This window comes from Mandrillus leucophaeus, unplaced genomic scaffold, assembly GCF_000951045.1.
Source record: "Mandrillus leucophaeus isolate KB7577 unplaced genomic scaffold, Mleu.le_1.0 Scaffold389, whole genome shotgun sequence".
Classification (NCBI taxonomy): Eukaryota; Metazoa; Chordata; class Mammalia; order Primates; family Cercopithecidae; genus Mandrillus; species Mandrillus leucophaeus.
The window spans coordinates 5,501,310-5,522,126 of NW_012104131.1; the positions used below are offsets into that span (position 1 = coordinate 5,501,310).

The window sequence follows — 20,817 nt, forward strand, 5'->3', positions numbered from 1 at the left end:
ATAACATATGTAGATTTCCATTTCTGATTCTATCAGCCATAGGTAACTCTCTTTACATTCTACTTTGTAAGAGGAGATGAATAATTCTCACTTTTCCTCCCAATATTCTCTTCGCCTTCTACATCCCCACCCCCAGCTCTATTGTAATGGCTATTAACATATGTTATTTTGTAGCCATGGGTAAGTGTTAAGTAATTTGCCTAAAGAGTGATTCTAAAAAATTTAAAAATGTAGAAATCTTTATGTAATTATAATTATGTAGGTATTATTTACTGTAGAACCAAGTAATGTGCAGTGCTTCCCTCTCCGTGGCTCCAGTGTCATGACTTTTGTAGCACTTTACAAATAATGTTATGAGTATATACTTCCAGAATGGTGGTATAACAAGCTCGGCAGACCCTTTCCCCAGTGAAACAACTGTACTGGTTAAAGTAATTTTAAAAGGCAATCATGAAAAGTCTGGAAATTTTCTTAAGGGTATACGGCAAATGAAGAAATGTTTATTCCAAAAAGTGTACTAAATCTTGGTAAGAACAATGAGTCCGAGGCACTTGAGTCACAACCCACTTCCCTTCCTCTCCTCCCAGCTCAGCATGACAGAAGCTTAACTCTGGGCAAGTTTGGCCAAGAACACAGGGCTTCCTCAGCTTCCAGTTGAGGCCAACTGTATGTTCCCAACAGGAGAAGGCTGACAGCATTTCTTGTCTCTCTTCACCCTTCCCCTCCAGAAGCTAAATTCTGGCTAGATGAATCCAAGAGATTGGGGCTTCCTCTCTCACCCAGCTCCTACCCGTAGGGTGGCGGTTCAACCTCAGGCCTGGGACACTGAGAATAGTATGGGTTCTCAATTATTAATGAGGCTCTGATTATTGCCCATGCTCAGCTCCCTGCTCCTAAAGCAGGGGAGTCACTTACAGAGGAACACAATGCTGTCCCCATCCCTAGTTCTGAAGCCATGCATCCGAGATTTTCCCCAGTGGGAGCACTGAAGCTCTTTGCAAAGGAACTAACTTTATTTGAAGCAGAGTAAAGGGAAGTTCAAGATAAAGGTATTCTCACAAATAATGTAAGTTCTGGTGGAAAGCAATTAAGAGGAGGTTGGTAGCTTCATGAAAGAAAAGCTAAACCAGATCAGCTAGTGTATGAGAGAGAATCAGGAAAAGAGATAGCTAAGAAGAACCCTCCTGGGTCAGAACAAACCTCAAGCACTGACCACAGCAGGCAGGGCACCGTGGCTTACACCTGTAATCCCAGCACTTTGGGAGGCTGAGGTGGGAGGATTACTTGAGCGCAGAAGTTTGAGATTAGGCTGGGTAACATAACAAGACCCTGTCTATATTTTAAAAATAAAAAACAAAAGGCTACTGCAGCAAACAGGCTGGAATTTAATTGGAGCAGACCCCCAGAGCAATTTATGTCCCAGGACATTGTAAAAAACAACAGAACAATCTAGAACAGAATAGCTGGATATATGTGATAAGCCTTAGAGCAACCACTAAGAAAATAACTCGAAAAATACATAGTGAAGGAAAGAAAACAACAATGTTCCTAACTTCACAATCAAATGAATTCTCCTTTTCAACATTTCACCAGAGGCTCAAAATCATTCCACGTTTAATTTTTTTTTCTTCTTATAATGTCTACTGAAAAAGTAGCAAAATCTACGGAGGAGAGCTTTATTTCTAAAAGGGGGTATCACAACCTGCAAGTGGGAAATGGAGCCTCTGGTTAAAACTGAAAAGCAGGTGCTTTGAAGGAGGAAAAATGAAACAGGAATTCATACTGAATGGATTGGTTTAGCATACATATTCAACCGACTATAGGAGGAGCTATGAATATTCATGAAGGGGCACACGTGTAGTAAGCTAACATGTCTGTTACATATGTCCCATGTTCACTTCGTGGTGGAAACAACATTTAAATGTACTAAAATTAAGCTCTATATGTCAAAAGGTGAAGCAGAGGACATGAAGGGACTCAGCATGCAGTCTCCGTAAACTGGCCAGAACCACTCCATGTTCAGTGGTCTCTTATCAGGAAGGAATGCTAGCCAGTTGCTGTGTCGAAACTACAAAAAGCAAGGGGCAGTGTAACATGGTTGGTTGAAATCAGCCATGGAGCAAGTCTTTCAGAAGAGCTTGTTTCTGTTTAACCCTTAGGAATGAAAGCCTACTGGTGGTTAGCAAGGTAGGGGGTGTAACTGGGTGTGGCTGACCTACTGTTCCGTCATGGACAGGAGCTCAGTTTTTAAGGTTTCTCTGGGGTCTCCAAGTGAGCCTCCCTGGGGAATCCTCCAATTTCCCTAGTGAGAGCAAGAACCATATCTGTCTGTACTGCCCAACTCAGGTTTGTTTGTTTGTTTGTTTGTTTGTTTTTTTGCAGTAATAGACAATAACTATTTAAAGAATGAATAAGTGGTGGTAAAGTGAAACAGACTAAGTTCCTGATGTAGAAGGCCGAAGACTGTTTCTTAGGCAGACCAAGTAGAAACTATATGATATTTTTCTATAGTAATAACCTTAGAAATGGCAATTCAGTTCTATAGTACAATTAATATCACTAAAAGAATGGTCCAATGAACTTACAAGTTATGTGGTGTATGTGGGTTAATCTGGGAGACCAACCACCATTTATTAAATTCTTCTATACAAAAGTGCTTTCTGAAGGGCAAATAGCAAGTTTACAAATGAATTTTTGGAAAACAAATTGTAAATTAAAGTTCACTTCTAAGGCTATTAATTTGTGGGTATCTTTGTCTATATCTTCTTCTCATTGATATATCCTCAGGTACCTAGAGTTCTCCCTTCAGCCAACCTTAATTTTGAATTATATGCCAGTTATAAATGATCTTCAGAATATGAATTAAATATCCCCTTTAATTTTAATTGATATGATTTTACAATATTAACTACATAGTGACAGTAGATTTGGATATTTATCATTTTTCTATTTGACTTATAATTTAGGGCCAAATGGGTATCATAAGGAGCTCTCACTCCAGGAAACACTGTAGAGTACTCTAGTATCCTAACAGTCCATCCTTCTTGATTTTTGAAAATAGTCTGTTGTGGAGTAGTTTAGGATAACCTAACTACTTGTCTGTCAAATAGAGGAATGCTGTGACTGGAGAAAATGGAGCCATTATACATTATTCTTTGGTACAGTCACAAAAAGCTACTTATTTCACAAAAGACACTATTTTGCCTTTTCAGGTGTAACTGTGTGGAACCGCATAATCCCAGCAATGATACATTGAAGGAATGGAGGGAATCTAATATTTCTGCCTCTGACATAATATGGGAGAATCTAACTGTGTCAGTAAGTAAAACATTGAAAATTAAGTCATACCTAAGAGCTTTTGTTGACATTGTGACTCAATTATTGCCATTACAGTAAAATTTGCTTGAATGCATAATATTATAAAACTAATAGTTGTGTTTGAATTTTAATTTCATCATTTCAGAGGCTCATCAGTAAACTGGGGTTATCTTTCATTATTAAGGTTGTTCTAGTAGAAGACCAGAATTGCTCAAAAAGCTCATTTATACAGAATTATGTGACTGAGATGGACTGAAAGCACATTAAATATGAGTGGTGTTGACCTAAATGAAACCATATGGCAGAACTAAGTCTGCCTTCTGTGTAGAGAACTCAGAATGCTCTTACTTTACTCTGTAATGCTGCTCCAGCTGTTCCGGATCTGCTGGGGGAAGGGGATGTTTCTAATATTCTAGTGTCAATACTAAATTCTTTGGGAGGAACAAATATCACTTTTCTTCATAAAATTCTGGCACCTCCCTCAACAAGATATTTCTTTTTCCCATTTTGTTGTTATCTCCCACTCAAGAAAGGGCATGGCAACATATTTTTCACCTATAACAGTTAAATCCTGTGCCATTGTCTTATTTCCTTTGGCGTTTCTCTGCTTTGTAATTTCTTTCTTTTCATACCTGCGTTTCTCTAGTTTTCTGAATCTATTATAACTTCTGTGCCTCTTTAACTATCAATATTTGCATTCTATACTTCTGGTTCAATAAAATCTTGTAATTTGAAAATGTATTCTGCTTTTAATAAGTATTAAAATCTGAGTAGCCCTACTTTCTTTTCTACTTTTCCCAGTTATAAACATTACAGGTTCAAACTTTCTGCCACTTTACCTACCCATATAGGCTCAAATTTTATTATGACTATCAGCAAAAAACTATATGAGTTCTAGTTCATTTGATCAAATGCATACTATTTTAGTAAATGGTCCAGTTAGGGAACATAGAAATCTTTTTTGTTGTACAGATATTATAAAACTCTAAACATGATTCTTGTAAAGAGCATATGATCTATTGACTATTTTCTTGATTTTCTCTATTGAACATGTGCTTTCAAAATTGAAATCAAATTACTTACTCTTTATTTAAAATTCTATCTTGGCCTATATTTTACTACTTCTATTCTTACCCTAATTGTATTCTGTAGAATAAGCCTTCAGTTACTCTTGTTTTGTTATTGTTAACGTTTATTCAATTCCACCTATTTTTTCCTAGAAAAATAACATTGCCAGGCTGCTTCCACTCAAAGAGCCATTTTAACTGAACAATAAAAGAGTTGATGAGCTGATCAAGAAAAAAATGCTATAGTTATTCAGAATTTAGACATGGGGTCATGATTAATGAAATCAGTAGTGGGTCTCCTGTCTACATTTTCTTTGGTAGACTATATTATGTTTACAGAGCCTCTTGATGTCTTCTTCAATATGAAAACCCAAATGATCCCATCTCTAAGTTATATAACATGATAGTTTATTCTATATGTATTTTGTATTATGTGAATAATTTAATACTAAATAATAATATTCATTCTATGTATTAGAAACTTCTGAATTTTTAGAGTTCTAAGAAGCAGACATACAGCACAGTTATCAGGCTAGCTGTGAGTTAGATACCGTAAGTTTTAAGGTCAAGTAGAATAGTGAAAAATATTTTACAATTGAAGCAAACACAGCATTGTGGGGTTGTTGGTTTTTTTCTCTTTTTTTGTCATTTTAAAAAGTTTTGTACTAGGTGCTAACATTCAGGCAGAAATTTTTATATTATTTTTCATTAGTTAAAAGCAGTTTTTGCAATGGATAATTGCTAATCTTGACCAGAAACAGTCTTTATCACCAGAGGGAATACTATATAAGGAAAACAATCTTGTAATGTTTAAGTAAAAAAAAAGACCATTAAAATTTTTGTCTAATTTTTATGCTTTTTCCTCAATATGTTCATACTGTCATCAAAAATATTTTATTAATAAAGCACTGAACTAGTGGCTTTTATAACTAATTTTGTTAAAATAGTGATATTACATTTAATTTACATATTATTTATTTGGCAGGTCCTGTAATGTTTCATTGAGTTCTTACATATCTCATGAATTATAATTTATACCTTGCCAACTCAGCAAGGGCAAAGAACTTTAGCTTTCTTTGATTCTCCCAAACTGCTCTATGCATAGTAAGTGTTAAACATTTGATAAAAGTACTTAATGTCTGTTTTGAAACAGTTTCATCTTACTATTTAATGCAAATATTTATGGCAAGCTAGAGTACTTAAGTGTGTATATATATGATCTCAAAAATCAGCCTTTATAAGAAATCCTTAGGCATGATTTAAAATATTCATAAGCAGTTAACCAGAGTTTGGTGTTTTGTTGCCTGAATTACATATTTAGCTTGTACATATATAAGGGGCAGGACACTAATGCCAACTTTAATTTCTTATTTTATCTAACTTAATTTTTGCCAACTTATAGAATTGCTGAAACTTAGAATGTGTTTGAAGAGTAATTAGTAGAAATCAGTTTGTCAACAAGCATTTTTTGAGTACCCATTGTAACTGAAACCATATGTTAGACTCAAAAGAAGAGAGCAGGATTTGGATTTGGTTTTCATTTCTAAATTTCAGGACTTACTCTGTGTGTATGTGTGCATGTATGTATGTGTGCATGTGTGTGTGCCTCCGTGTGTGTGTTGGGGATACAATTCGTATAAAACTGAAAATAAATGTTGAATTTAGCAGGTCACAATTTTTCTTTTTTAAAGTTAGCATTTTGTTTACTCCCAAAGAGAAAATAAATAACATTTTCAAATATGCTTTAAATTAATGTAACTAGGCAGGCCATTGGCAAATTATAGAGTGTAAGACAGCTAAGGGATCCTTTAAATGTCATCTATGTTCTTAAGAATTGAGAACAAGATCCCGCCAAATGACTTTTATACCTGTAGAAATGACAAAAGATGCTCACAAATTTATAGATAATGTGTTTATCATGGAACTTTTAGCTCCTTTTTCTATGTAACCATTTTGCTACCCATTATATTGCTTAATAATTGCTCTGCTAGCATTTCTGGACAGGTGCAGAAGAGGAAGAAAAACACAAGGATTCATTTTTGCCACCTTATCTATTTTTACGGCATTTTGAAAGAAGGAAAATTAAAACTTTAATTAAGGCCTGGGGGATTTTTCTGTGGTTTTTCAATTAGCCAAGTTGCTGTGCTCTGCATTAGCTTAACATGAATAATTGGAATTTAACTTTGCCTATCAAGGAAGATGTTTGCAGTTAAATTAGAAAAGGGGACAGATTCTTTAAGACAATGATAAGGTATATTAACTATATTTCTCAAGACTCTCAGGCTTAGGGTAACTAGCAACTCCAAGTAGATTTTACTAGTTGTTTGTTTTCAGATGATAGGGTAGCTATTTGTGATTTATTCTACAATCTTTGGAATGTATTTACTTTTTGCTCTACAAGGATTTCAGGCCTGAAGTTAGGCAGACTCTGTGTTTGTGGTCAATCTATGAGTTCATATTTTTCTCCAAGATCTCTCTGCAATTCAATTTATGTTCAGGGCAAGAATATCTCAAGGACTAATGAGATCATTGGATCGTTTAAACCATTATTTCCTGTTTTGAAATGTAAAAATACTTTAGTAATCTAATTTTTAAAAAGATAAACCAAAGTAAGTTTAAAATAATTTTTTTTCTTTCAAAATATTTGTTTGAAATGCTGTTTTTCCTGGAGAAAAAAAATTTTTTTGACTTTGCTGCCACCTCATGGCTAAGGCAGTAATTAGAAATAATTCTTCAGGCTCTTACAGAACTACAGTTGCAGAAGAAAAAATAACCCATGGAGAAGTCATAGTAAATATGAGCTTTGCCTTGCTCATGTAGTAATTTTATCTCATTTGTTCTTTAATCCAAGTTCGATAGTCCCATCTTTGACTTACAATTTCATTTCAGTCATTGTATGTCATAGTTTTCTTGTTGCCTTTCTCATCTTTCTTGGCAGCTTTTGAACTAGATAATTCTACAAAACATTGTTGTCCGTCAATAAGCAATAATAATCTCACTGCAGAAGTCGTGTTTGTATCACGGCTCTGCGGCTGCCCACCAGTAGTGAGGCCACAACAAATTATTTAACCCCTCTATGCCTCAGTTTCCTCAGACATGGAATATAAATAATAACATGAACCTATTTTATGGGGTTGTTGTGAAAAGTAATTTAAATGATGTATTTAAATAGCTGGGCATAGTGTCTGACCTTAGTAACCAATCACTATTACGTATGTCATATTTTCAATACATCTGGTGTTAGGAACTTAGTAGGTATTAGATTTAATGCACATTAATTAATTGGTAAATGAATTAGTTTTGTACATTTAAATTTAAAAAGTGGTTCATGTTCAAATTTTTCATAAACCTTTGATATTTCTTACCACCCATCCAAGTTGAACTTGAAAGTCGTAATGTAATGCCTGTTAAATCACTGCGAGAGCCATAAAGGAAAAGCCTCAGCATCTGAACTACAATTGATCAGAAGGTGTTAGTTTTCTGCAAGAAATGTGTCTGGTTTTTTCTTAGTAGCTCCATTTGTTTTACTTCCTCTGGCAGGAATGCAAATCATTGCATGGAGAGTATGTTGGACGGGCCTGTGGCCATGATCACCCATATGTTCCAGATGTTCTATTTTGGTCGGTGATCCTGTTCTTTTCCACAGTTACTCTGTCAGCCACCCTGAAGCAGTTCAAGACTAGCAGATATTTTCCAACCAAGGTACTTAGACTATAATTTTCTTGATCTAAGTGTAAAATAACATAGGACAAAAGAAAGAGTAATTGGTGTAATAAAGGGAGCCACTGAAAGGCTTTTGTGTGAGTGAGCTGCCAGGTTAGTTGTGGGGTGAGATAAGGGGCTGAAGAGAAAGAATTTTGTGATGCAGGTGCTGGGAGTGCATATGCAGGCTTCTCTCCTAACTGCAAACCCCGCGGATCAACTCCTACTTTCCTACTGACGTTTTTGGAAATTCACAGCACACACTGCATTACTGATTGTCACTTTTTTGCCCAGTGAACAGTGGGAACTATTCCAGCCTGACAGATACCTCAGAGGAGCCTATATTACATTCTCTAATTGGGGAAGCCCCCGCAAGTCTCATTGGAACAATATTCTCTTTTTCAGTGTTTAAACCGTCAGTCCCTCCCCCTAACCCACTACGTTTGCATCTGCATATTTGGAAAGGAAAGTAAACAGAGAAACAGCTTAGTTCAATATTTAACACTGCAAAGTAACACCTATAATGTCTGATTCCGCCAAAAAAAAATTAAAAAAAAGGAAAAGAAACAAGGAAACAAGCTTCTTAGGGATGAGATATAGATTATGATCAAAATTCCACTCTGGGAAAATATTTCAAGAACTGTTCCTTCCGAAAGGAGCTTCTTTTTTGTCACCACTTTCTTCCCTAAAGTGGAAGATTCATTTATTTCCCCAAAAAAACTTACTCTGATTAATACAAAAACATTTTTATGAGCTGAAACAATAATCTTAAGCATTTTGTGTATGCTTGTGTGTATGTCATAAAGGCATCTTAAAATAGACTAGATCTGGATAATAATTGTATGTGAATATTTGCTCAGAATTGGCTTTATAAATGAGAAATGGCTTTAAAAATTGGCTCACATAGAATAAATTTTAAATTTGCCCACTCTGTTGTGTACATTCCCAACTGTCATGCTTATATTCTAGATAAACTAAAACATTATGTTTCTTTGATAAAAACAGATAATTTTATTTTATGATGCTTCAAGTTTATCATATTAAAATGTTACCTGTGTGAAAGAGATCCCTAAAATCCACCAAATTCTGCCCATGCTACCTTATTCTGTGTTCTGAATATTCACATGCATGGGTTCATCATAAAGTTAGATTTTAAATAAACATTGAAAACAACTCAACCACGATGTAGCTATTCCATAATGCCTCATTCTGGAAAGGTTGAGTGTGTACCAATCTTAACGACAGTGATACATAAATATATATTCAGGTTCTGACAGAGCTAATGGTAATCTTATAGTATGCATAAAATATAATATTATGATATTATGTCATAAAGTGTTTATAAAGTGTGACTCTAGATTATGTTCCTGAGTATTCCTTGATATTTATAGCTACTTTAAGTGACAAGTGTTTTCATTATTTTTAGGTTCGATCCATAGTGAGTGACTTTGCTGTCTTTCTTACAATTCTGTGTATGGTTTTAATTGACTATGCCATTGGGATCCCATCTCCAAAACTACAAGTACCAAGTGTTTTCAAGGTGAATTTATCATAGCACTTACTATCTCTCTCCCTCTCCCCATCTCTCTCGGTCTAATCTTCATTTAGATGATACCTATAACCCTAGTACTTAGGATTTTCATGAAAATATAAAGAATTTAGATTAGAAGAGCAGTAAATGAAATGCACACAGCATGGCTAAAATTGGGGTCTAATGTTTAAAAAAATAAGAATTACAAAATATAAATAATTATAAATATAAAAATTGCTCGAAAAAATTTCCTGTCAATTCTGACAGTTGAAATATATATATATAACATTCTTAAAAGATAAGGAAGCATTTAAAACTAAGAGAAAAGGATTATCTTGGCAGAATTGTACAGTGAACAAGACTTGAAAAACAGATAAAAATAGATTGGAAATAGAATTCTGACCGTGTTACTAATGAGGTACAGTTTGAACATTTCTTATCCAAAGTGCTTGGGATGAGAAGTGTTTCAGAGTTCTTTTTTTTTTTTTTTTCAAATTTTGAAATATTTGCAAACACATAATGAGGTATGTTGGGGGTGGGACCCAAGTCTAAACACAAAATTTATTTTTGTTTCCTATATACCTTATACATATAACCTGAAAGTAATTTTATACACTATTCTTAATAACATATGTGACCTATCACATGAAATGAGGTGTGAATTTTCCACTTGTGGCATCACGTGAGTGCTCAAAAGTTTCAGATTTTGGATCATTTCAGATTTCAGCTTTTCAGATTAGGAGTGCCCCTTTGTTTTCTCTGTCAAACAGGGCTGGGGACTTCTATATAGGACTCTTGTCAGATGAAATTTTGAGAATCATCTCAGACAGCAGTCATGTTTGGAACCCTTCCCTGAGCCTCTGCTCTGACCAAGTATCTTTTTTTCCATTTTCACTCAATAGCCTCTGCACATCAAAAATAACAGTTACAATACCATAATGATGTATTCTGTTTAGATGTCTGTCTCTGATTCTAAACTGAAAGAAGCCTCTGATTTATCTTTGTATCTCAGTTCTAGCACAGCGTTCTATGTGTCAATGTGCTATTTGTAAATTTCAATACATTTTCCAATAGTTAATGGTAAATATTGATATTATTTTATTTAATACAGGTATTGATTAAGAACACAGATTTTTCAACAAGTCTGTCAGAGTTTAAATCCCATCTCTACCACGTACTAGCTTTGAGATCTTGGGCAAGTTACTGGATCTCTCTATGCCTCAATTTTCTTTTCTGTGTCATCTTTAGAGTGTTGTGAAGAAAAAAAATGAGTTAAAATATTTAAAGCACTTAAAATGGTTTTAAGTGCTTTATGAATATTATTATTACTTATTGTAGCCCACTCAGCTCCTCTGTTTATAATTAGGGCTTTCCTGGTAGCATCTGTAAGACTTAATTTGATCAAGTATTCATTAATCCAGTTCATAACTATGCACATCCTTTACTTTATACAGCCCACCAGAGATGATCGTGGCTGGTTTGTTACACCTTTAGGTCCAAACCCATGGTGGACAGTAATAGCTGCTATAATTCCAGCTCTGCTTTGTACTATCCTAATTTTTATGGACCAACAGATTACAGCTGTCATCATCAACAGAAAAGAGCATAAGCTAAAGGTATATTTTAACATTCATTTTAATGTAAATCATTATGACTTAACTGATATTAACTGATGTTCATTTGACTTCTCCTGTATTCTTATTCATTTGTACAGTGAAATATATAAAATAACATTTTCAGATGTATAATTTTTATTGTCTTACAAGATACTTGGTCTTACAATGCTTTGAGAATTTACTTATTTGTAGCACTTGGCTGAGCTCAAGTCTGAGAACTCACCTCCAAGGCATAAAATAAAAAAACATTGTCAAAGTTCTAACTTTACCATATTTAGCATATTTTAGTGAAATAACAATCTGTTCTGGTGAAGTACAACCATACCAACTTGTCTTACATCTGAGATTCCTCTATTCCTCTATTTAACCCTAAGTGTATCTATTACATTTAATTCATTATCAGAATAAATTACAACTTCAACTATTTCTTATTTTCTTTAATTATTTTTCTTTCTGCCTATAACAACAAAATCCAGACATAAACGTCACAGTTTGGAAGTGACATCTTTGAGTTTTATTGCAGATTTCACTGTCTCTTTTATAAAAAGAATAAGTAAATATAGATGTGTCTTGGTTACATTCTGACCTTGCCATTTTGCAGTTGTGAATAATCAAAATTGTTCACTGGTATGCAATTTGCCTGAGATTTGTAATGTAAGCACTATCACTTACTTTCAGGAATATGTTAAATAAAGTCAATGAAATCATTAAATGGTTAAAAATAATCTGCATCAAACCTTGTAAAAACAGAACATGCATAATCTTGTTTTTGTTTTGGTATCATGGAGAAATTGCCAGCTATTTTCACATACCCTTTAAACTCTAGGAGAAAAAAATCATTGTCAGATTTCTATAAAGAAATCATGCTTTATAGGATTTCTTTTGTAAGAATGTTAGAAAGATGAAAAAAATCTCTGATTAAACTCTGATGCAATATATTACGTTAGTGCAAAAGTAATTGTGGTTTTTGCCATTGCTTTTAATAACAATAATAACATAAATGTAAGAAAGCACACTTATTTGCAATAAATCTTATGAAGAAGGAATTTTGAGTATATGATGGAGAGAATGTGTGTCTGAAAGCAAAGGACATTCTTCATTCTCTTTGCAGAATGTAACTTCAGAATTCTCACAACTTTATGTATTTTATTAAATGACACATTTTAAAAAATCAACTAAAAAACTGTTTTAGGAAGAAAGCAAGCCATATAATTATTATTTACCTTTCAAAAAAGATTTTTTTAGCCTTCATAATTAGGCAGAAATTCTAGTGAGTCCACTGAAAAAATTATCCTTTGTAAGGGTCATCAGTTAAATGGATTCAGGCAGAATTTTTTTCTTGTTGTAAGTGGAATCATATTAAAACAAAGTGTGGAAGTGAAATGTGTGCTGAGATTGTTATTACCTTCCTGGCCATTCTGAATCTTTGCCCTTTCCTGGGCCCTCAACCTTATAAATCACATGGCACTTGCTCTTACTCAATGTTCTTCATGAGCCCTTGACATTCACAGCCTTTCCAAAGCTCCACATTGACAAATACACTAATTTCCCCCTTCACATACACTGTGGAATAACAAAAATGTAATAAAGCATTCTTCAAGTGGTCCTCTCAAGTACTTGCATTTATAGAATTAAATGCAGAACTAGAACTATTTTTGTCACTGAAATAAACCTAAGGCTACATTACTAAATCTGTTTTATTGTGCAAAGAAATGATTATGTAGTCAAAAGTTTCATATTTTTGCCCCTTACTACTCTGGATTTAGTAAGTGATATAGCAAATCTGGCTAATCATAAACTCTGCTATATGGCCACAGGCAGAAGAGTCAGCCCGTTCTTGGTCACTGCGAATCGGAACTCTCCATCCTCCTCCTTAGATATGAATACTTTAAAAGCAAATTTCTTCCAGTGAAGATGTATTTTGTCTACATTGAATCCCTATTGGGCCTACAACTCTTATCTCCTTAAGCTTCTGTAGAGTGTGGTCTGATGCTACTGGGTTTCCCGTTAACAACAACAAAATCACCTTCTCAGAATGTTATTTACTCAGAGTAACGGTTTGTTCCATAGTACTTCTCCCCGCTTCACTGAAATGTTTGCAGTCTCCTGGCTTTGACTTGAACCACATTTTCACTAAAAGATGTGTTTCTTGAGTATATCACCAGACCACAAGCTAACCACTTGTGAAAGCATTTTCAGCTTTTACTAATTTTCTTTTCTCACTTTGAGAAACCCATTTTTGCCTTAGTTGGAGCATTCCCCGAAATTGTTTAATGAATCATGTTTTGTAGTTTGTGTATCAAACACTTGGTAGACTCCACATCATGTATCTAAGTCTACATACACCCAAATCAACTCAGAATTCCTCTTTTCATTCTTTATCTCTCCCAAACATATTTTAGATCTTTTTACTTTTTCTTCACCTCTATTGCCAGAACTAGTAGCTGGTTTTCTTTCAGACGATATTTCTCATGCTGATAAAAATGTTTTTATTGGCCAGGCACAGTGGTTCACGCCGTAATCTCAGCACTTTGGGAGGTCGAGGCAGGCAGATCACGAGGTCAGGAGTTAGAGACCAGCCTGGCCAACATAGTGAAACCCCATATCTACTAAAAATACAAACATTAGCTGGGCGTGGTGGTGGGCACCTGTAATCCCAGCTACTCGGGAGGCTGAGGCAGGAGAATCATTTGAATCCAGGAGACAGAGGTTGCAGTGAGTTGAGACTGCACCATTGCACTCCAGCCTGGGCGACAGGGTGAGACTCTGTCTCAAAAAAAAAAAAAACTGTTTTTATCATTTCATGAGTGTCACTATGTACACAATAAAGCTGTGTTGCACTGTGTTGGTGACTTACTACTCCCAAAGAATGCGGGAGCTCAAAATTAGTAAAACTCGAACTCATTGCATTCTGTTATCCTTCGGATGGCTCCAGAGTGAAAGAGGAGGCAAATATAAAAATTTGAGAATGTGAAGTATCATGTATATTATACATAAATGTACATATAAATCCATACTCTCTCTAGCATTTGTTTGTTTGTTTGTTTGTTTGTTTGTTTCTCCCTTGGAGAAGTGGATTAGGCATAAGTTAACTGAATCCCTTTGAAAAGCATTAAAAATATCTACTTGGGTTTTTTAAAGCACATTCTCTAAATGTGAAAAGAGAGATATAATCTTATAAAAAAGAAAGTTTCTGTTAAGATACAACTGTGGGCTTTTCTACATGTTTCTGTAGACAGTTCAGGCTTCTTTTGACATCATTTTTAATAAACAGCAATACAATCCCGGATCACTTGAGTAAATGAATGCATTTGCAACATTCATTTGGCACCATATTCTCTTGATGATTATGGCATTTGATATGTTCTTTTTTGCCCTCTTTGTCAGCCTGGTTCTTCATGTCAATCTATAGTCTTTTATGTGGTTAACTTGACAGATGCAGGAAATTGCTGCCAAGCTTTGAAATGAATTTTTTCAGCAGTGGCATCTGGGTATCAGATGGTCCTCTTGGCTGGCCTCTTGTCTTGCTGCATGTTGGTTTTAGTGGGGTCTGGTGTAGCATCACCTGTTGCTATGCTCCCTTTTCCTCCCATATGTCCATTTCCTGTGATTCATGGATGAATGTGAGAATAAAAGCTCTAGCTCTGTCTTTATTTGAGAAAAAAATCTACAGAAATATGTTAGAAGGTGTAGAGTTCTCTCTCTGACAAAGGGGTACTTCTCTTTGGCTGGCATGCCTATCAGCTAATAATTTTGTTACAAAGTCCAAGTTTTTAAAGACATTTTAAATGAAAGGCAAGAAGGATACTGGTTAGTTAGGGGAAGAGCAAGAAGTGCTTTATTTATTTCCTTTGGTTTACATTGAATCAAGATGCTCCCATTGTTGTACAGCATAATTAGGGGAAATTATATTTTTGTTTTTGTTATATATTTATACATTACAAAGCTAGCTTTATGAATTGAGAAAAGAAATTATTTCCTCTGAAAGAATTATTTTGCCCACTTCCTGCAATTCAGAATCCCACTGTTTACATTTGTATCATATTTTTTAAACATTCAATAAGAGCTATTGGAAATCACTATCATGACGAAGGTCTCCCTCATATTATTGAGCTGTAGTGAATGTGGACTCTGAGAAAGTCCAGGTGTGCTAAAAAGTACAAGCCTGACTCTCAAGGCCCCCTGTCTTCTGCCCTCCTCTGATGTTCATCTCACAGCCATTAGCTCCTCTTACATCTTTCGTTTTCTCTTAGCAGTACCACAATTTTGCAAAACAACTCCAAGGGAGCAGCATTCACATTGTACTCCCTTAGAGGCAGAGGCTTAAGTATGAGGTCCTTCACTGTTCTACATCCTTCTCCCTCCAGAGTTGCTAGGACAAAACACTTCTCAAGCTGCTTAAGACGTTGTCCTTTAAAGGGACCAAAATCTGAGTTCTATTCTATGGAATTACACCTTCCAAAATGTTTTACAAAAGGCCAAGGTACAATATTACAGTCCTGGCAAAGCTTTTTCCTATGCTTTTTTGATTATGCGGACACCAGGCAGTTTCTCTTCCTACTCTTCAGCTCTTACTAATCAAATTCTTTCTTGAGTTACTTGCAAAGAAAAGTTTCCAGAGTCATATTCATTCAGGAAATTGAGTTAGACATTTTGGTGAATTGTAGCATTGCCCCAGTAAGCTGAGCCAATGAAGGGTACCACTGCTTTGGTGCCAACATAGGAGGAACAGGTCTTTAGGTACATAACTCTCATTTTCTCCTCACTATCATCTCTTGCACTTTTATAATTTGGAAGGGATGAGGAGAAAGGAAAGAAAGTACAACTGAGTTTAAGAATCTTGTTACTAAGAAAACAAAATCACAGAGAAAGACTACCATGACAAATATGCAACAGTGTGTTTCACACTCCAGGCTATAAGAGCTTTCATATTAACTGCAAACTGCTTGAAGTTATATAAAACTACCGCTAAAAATCAGACTATTATTCTCCTAGAAGAATTGGTAATTTCTGCTCATGATCATAATAACAAATTTAACTGCTGTATTTATTTTAAAATTACACTTACTAAATTTGATTCTGAAAAGTTTGATGCATATTTTATTTTCAAAAAAGTCAATTTGTAACTTTTATTGATTGCTTATTGTGTGCCAATGATTGTGCTAAAAACAAGAGGAAATACTGAGAAGTTATATAAGTTATCTGCTCTTAAGAAACATATTAATAGTTTTATTAAGCAGCCTTGAAACCTAATGAGTACAAAAGAAACATTTATTGCTTAACCATTAGGATATAATAGTACCTAACATTTTCTGGTCGCTTTCTATTCAACAGATATTATTCTAAATTATTTACAACATTAACTAATTTAGTTATCACAACGGTCCAGTGAGGTGCCTTCTACTGTCATCATCATCATCATTTTTCAGATAGGGAAAAAGAGACACAAGAGCTTAAGTGATTTATTGGTTGAGCTAGCATTTCATTCCAGGCAGTCTGACTCCAGAACTTATATTCTTAACCACTTTATTATACTGCCTCTCATGAAGCAGTCACTAAAAATTAAAAAGGAAAGGTGGAACATAAAGTAGGCCAAACCTTTGGCTGCTTCTGTGGCTCTACACTTTTGGTTCCTACAGGGTATGGAGGGAGTGCTCTTCCCTATCTTTGATTTCCCTCTTCCGAGAGCACCCTGTCTGTGCAAGAGGGCAGTTTCCACACACCCCACTGCACCTATTTTTCCTCCTTTACGTTTCCTACCTGGGCCTAGGAAGCACTTAGTTTGCAACACCTGGAGGTTATTGACAGTGGAGTAGCATAACAGAGGAAATAGAAAACAAAAAACTGTGATTTCTAAGGTGGGGCTTAATTTGTCTAGTGTTGAAACTTAAACAATTTAGAACAAGATAGCACTATATTAAGGAAAAAAATGACTATACAGGGGAGCTTAGGCTCCATGATATTATTTTTTTCTAATAAAAGTCACCCAATGAGACAAAAGAGGGCAATTGGAAACTGAATGTTTGTTTAAGAGTTTACTCCAGGAGATCTGATATGAAGGGCTTGTTGAGTATGATCAGGAAGTGGTTTCTATTCGCAATCAGGCCATCCTTAGCCCTGTTGTTGACACAGTTTCTTTCTCTCTTTCTTTCTTTTTTAAACAGAAAGGTTGTGGGTACCATCTGGACCTATTAATGGTGGCTGTCATGCTCGGTGTATGCTCCATCATGGGCCTGCCATGGTTTGTGGCTGCCACAGTCCTCTCCATCACTCATGTCAATAGCCTAAAACTGGAATCAGAATGTTCAGCTCCAGGAGAACAACCCAAATTTCTCGGCATTCGGGAGCAAAGGGTTACAGGGCTTATGATTTTTATTCTTATGGGTTCATCAGTCTTTATGACCAGTATTCTGAAGGTAACGAAATCTGTCTTTATGAACTTGAGAGAAAGAAGAATATATTTATCATAATTTAATATTTTCATTTGAATCTGAGCCATAAATTTGCAAATATTGTGTGGCATGTGATGAAAGTGATGAATTTCTTAACCATGTTTATATAATTCTTCATAACCTAAGGGAGGAAAATTATGTCCTATATTTTAAAACCGTTAAATACATAAAAATTTAGTCTGGCAAAGTAAAATTTGATGAGTAAATTATTGTAACAATTTTGAAATGGTGATCAAGCTATGGGAAAAAGTCACTCATTGTTTCTGACTGACTTGTGACCTGAATTCATTACAGGCATTCATAAAGATTCTATTTTCTTGTCAATGGATAAATATATTAGCAGTTAATATTACTTACTATTAATAAAATACAGAGGTGAAGGAATGAGCCTGCTCCATTTTAAGTGCTCTATGAAACCACTCTCTGGACATCATCTTTGCATATACTGATATTTTTTCCACAGAAAACTTGAAATCTATTTTAAAGGGGATTAACTAGTAATTATTTTGTCATGTAATTTTGTCAGATATTTCCAAGGTGTGTTAATTGTGCTATAAATTACAACACATTTTATTTGCCAATAATTTGACATTTTAATTAAATTATTTAATCGTTTACTAGTATTTGATCATTAACACAAGTACCTTTGCAAGAATTATGTAAGTAATTGTGTTATGTAAGTAATTATCTTATAGACATAAGATGATGGTGAACTATTCCAATAAAAAGAGAAAATCTGAGTAATCCATATATTTACAAATACCTGGCATAATGCAGGAAACACATCTAAATGTTAGCTTCCTTCTTTACCTTTAATCCAAATATCTTATCTTTGTAAAACAAAATTCAAATTGTCTCTAAAGTGGCATAATAATATTATTGTTCATTATATACTACATGGTTTTTAAAAATAGATTTTGACTTATTAAATAATTATAACAGCCCTATTGTTATCATCTCGTTTTAGATATTGGGAAACTAAGGCACAGAGAGCTTAAGTAACTTCCCTAAGGTTACACAGCTAAAAACTGCTAGAGCTGGAACTTGCATCCATGTCTTCTGAATCTGTACTATACTGTTTCTACTCAAAAATGCCTTTTTTCTCCATTTTTTTCTTTGATAAATGCAAAACCACAGTATATTTGAAAATGATTTGTACCTTTTCTCCAATTGTTCTTTTACAGTTTATTCCCATGCCAGTGCTATATGGAGTGTTTCTTTATATGGGTGCTTCATCTCTAAAGGGAATTCAGGTAAATTACTTACAGTACTACAGGCACATCTGTGATGACTTATCTTAAGATCTACCGATAAGTCATGTGACAGCTAAGAAAATGATGCCACCTGAGGAACAGCTTTTAGACCACAATTAAGTTTCTTCAAACTTGTTTTTCTTCAAAACTTGTTTGAAGAGTTACAAAAGTTAAAGAAGATACTCTCCAGCATCTAAGGTTCATAAACTTCTGGTATTTTATTTATCGTAAGTATATTAAAACTGTAAGAGGCTTAGGTTTTACAGCATATTTAGAAAAATCATAGTAATATATTTCAATACATATCCAAATATTTATAATATTTGACACTTTAATCTTGTGTATGGACATCTATTGGTAAGAATAGGAAAAATCTTTATGTACAAAGATGTTCATTTTAACACATACTGTTATAATATTGGAAACAACCCAATTCTCTCACAGCAATAAAATAATTAAGTAACCTATGGTATATTCACTGAAAATTGATAATTTTGTATCAGTTAAAGTTCCAGTGTACTTTTAGGAACTACAAAAGTAACATGGCAAAAATGCTTACGACATAATACACAGTAAGAAACTACTGACCATAGGTTTATAAAGCCATAAGTTTGAGATGGGTTGTAAAGGAAGGTGTAGAAATAAAAACAATTTGTTGAGATAGTGATATCCTGGGGTTTTTACACCTTGTTTTGTTTGTTTTACTGTTATATTTGTAGGATTATTTTTAAAATTAGACTAAAATAAAGGTATAGGCAGTTTCAAGTATAAGGGGAACTTTGTACATTATTTAAGTAAGTATTGGTTAAATAAATATTTTAGGCATGAATTTGGCAACAGATCAGCCAGATGGTTCTGGTTCAAGATGTCCCATGTGGTCACTGTCAGGGTGTGGACAAGGTCCACAGCATCTGAAGGTTTGATAGTGCTGGAGGATCTGCTTCCAAAATGTCTATTCCACAACTGTGGGCATGAGGGCATCAGTTCCTTTCTACCTGTTGGTACGATGACTCAGTCTTTTGCCACAGTAGCCTCTCCATGGAATAGTTGGTGTGTCTTCAAAACATGGAATGTAACTCCTTCAGACTGAGCAATTTGAAAGAGAGAGAGAGAGAGAGCGAGAAAGAGAGAGAGGAGAAAGAAGGAGAAGAGAATGAGAGAGAAAGGATGAAAAGTGCTTTTTGATTTAGTCTTCAAAGTCATACATGGTCATTTCCACGTTTTTTATTTGTTAGAGGCTATCCACTAAGTCCAGCTTGCACCCAAGTGAAGGGAAAAGGGAGACTCTATCTCTTGAAGAGAAGAGTATCAAAGAATTTGTGGACACATTTTAGAACCTCCACAAGTGTATTCTAAATGTTTACAGAAGCTGTAGGCAAATTCTTCCCACATATTTCTTTTATGATACTGTTATTGGTTGAATAGTGAGTGTTTCCTGAAAATTTATGTCCACCTGGCATCTCAAAATGTAACCTTATTTGGAAATAGACTATTTGCCTATGTAATTAGATACGGATTTGAAGACAAGATAATCATGGTTTTAGGGTGGGCCCTAAATCTAATGACTGTGGTCCTTATAAGAAGAGGAGAGGGGTTGGGTGTGGTGTGGCTCACGCCTGTAATCCCAGCACTTTGGGAAGCCAAGGTGGGCGGATCATGAGGTCAAGAGATCAAGACCATCCTAGCCAACCTGGTGAAACCCCATCTCTACTGGAAACATAAAAATTAGCTGGACATGGTGGCAGATGCCTATAGTCCTAGCCACTCGGGAGGCTGAAGCAGGAAAATTGCTTAAACCCAGGAGGCGGAGGTTGCAGTGAACGGAAATCACACCACTGCATTCCAGCCTGAGCAACAGAGCAAGACTCTGTCTCAAAA

The 20,817-nt window shown here is 35.0% G+C and overlaps 1 protein-coding gene across 1 annotated transcript in view; it reads left to right on the plus strand.

Annotated features, from left to right (window-relative positions):
* Positions 1 to 3,132: 3,132 nt before the first annotated feature.
* The window catches only part of LOC105547427 (sodium-driven chloride bicarbonate exchanger-like), a gene marked incomplete at its 3' end in the record, with an annotated part of 34,068 nt that continues 16,383 nt past the window's right edge, over positions 3,133 to 20,817 (plus strand). The window contains exons 1-6 of the mRNA XM_011991014.1: positions 3,133 to 3,318; positions 7,926 to 8,087; positions 9,514 to 9,627; positions 11,073 to 11,234; positions 17,399 to 17,650; positions 18,871 to 18,939. Of these exons, the coding sequence (XP_011846404.1) occupies positions 3,133 to 3,318; positions 7,926 to 8,087; positions 9,514 to 9,627; positions 11,073 to 11,234; positions 17,399 to 17,650; positions 18,871 to 18,939 (945 nt within the window). The remainder of the gene's footprint in view (positions 3,319 to 7,925; positions 8,088 to 9,513; positions 9,628 to 11,072; positions 11,235 to 17,398; positions 17,651 to 18,870; positions 18,940 to 20,817) is intronic.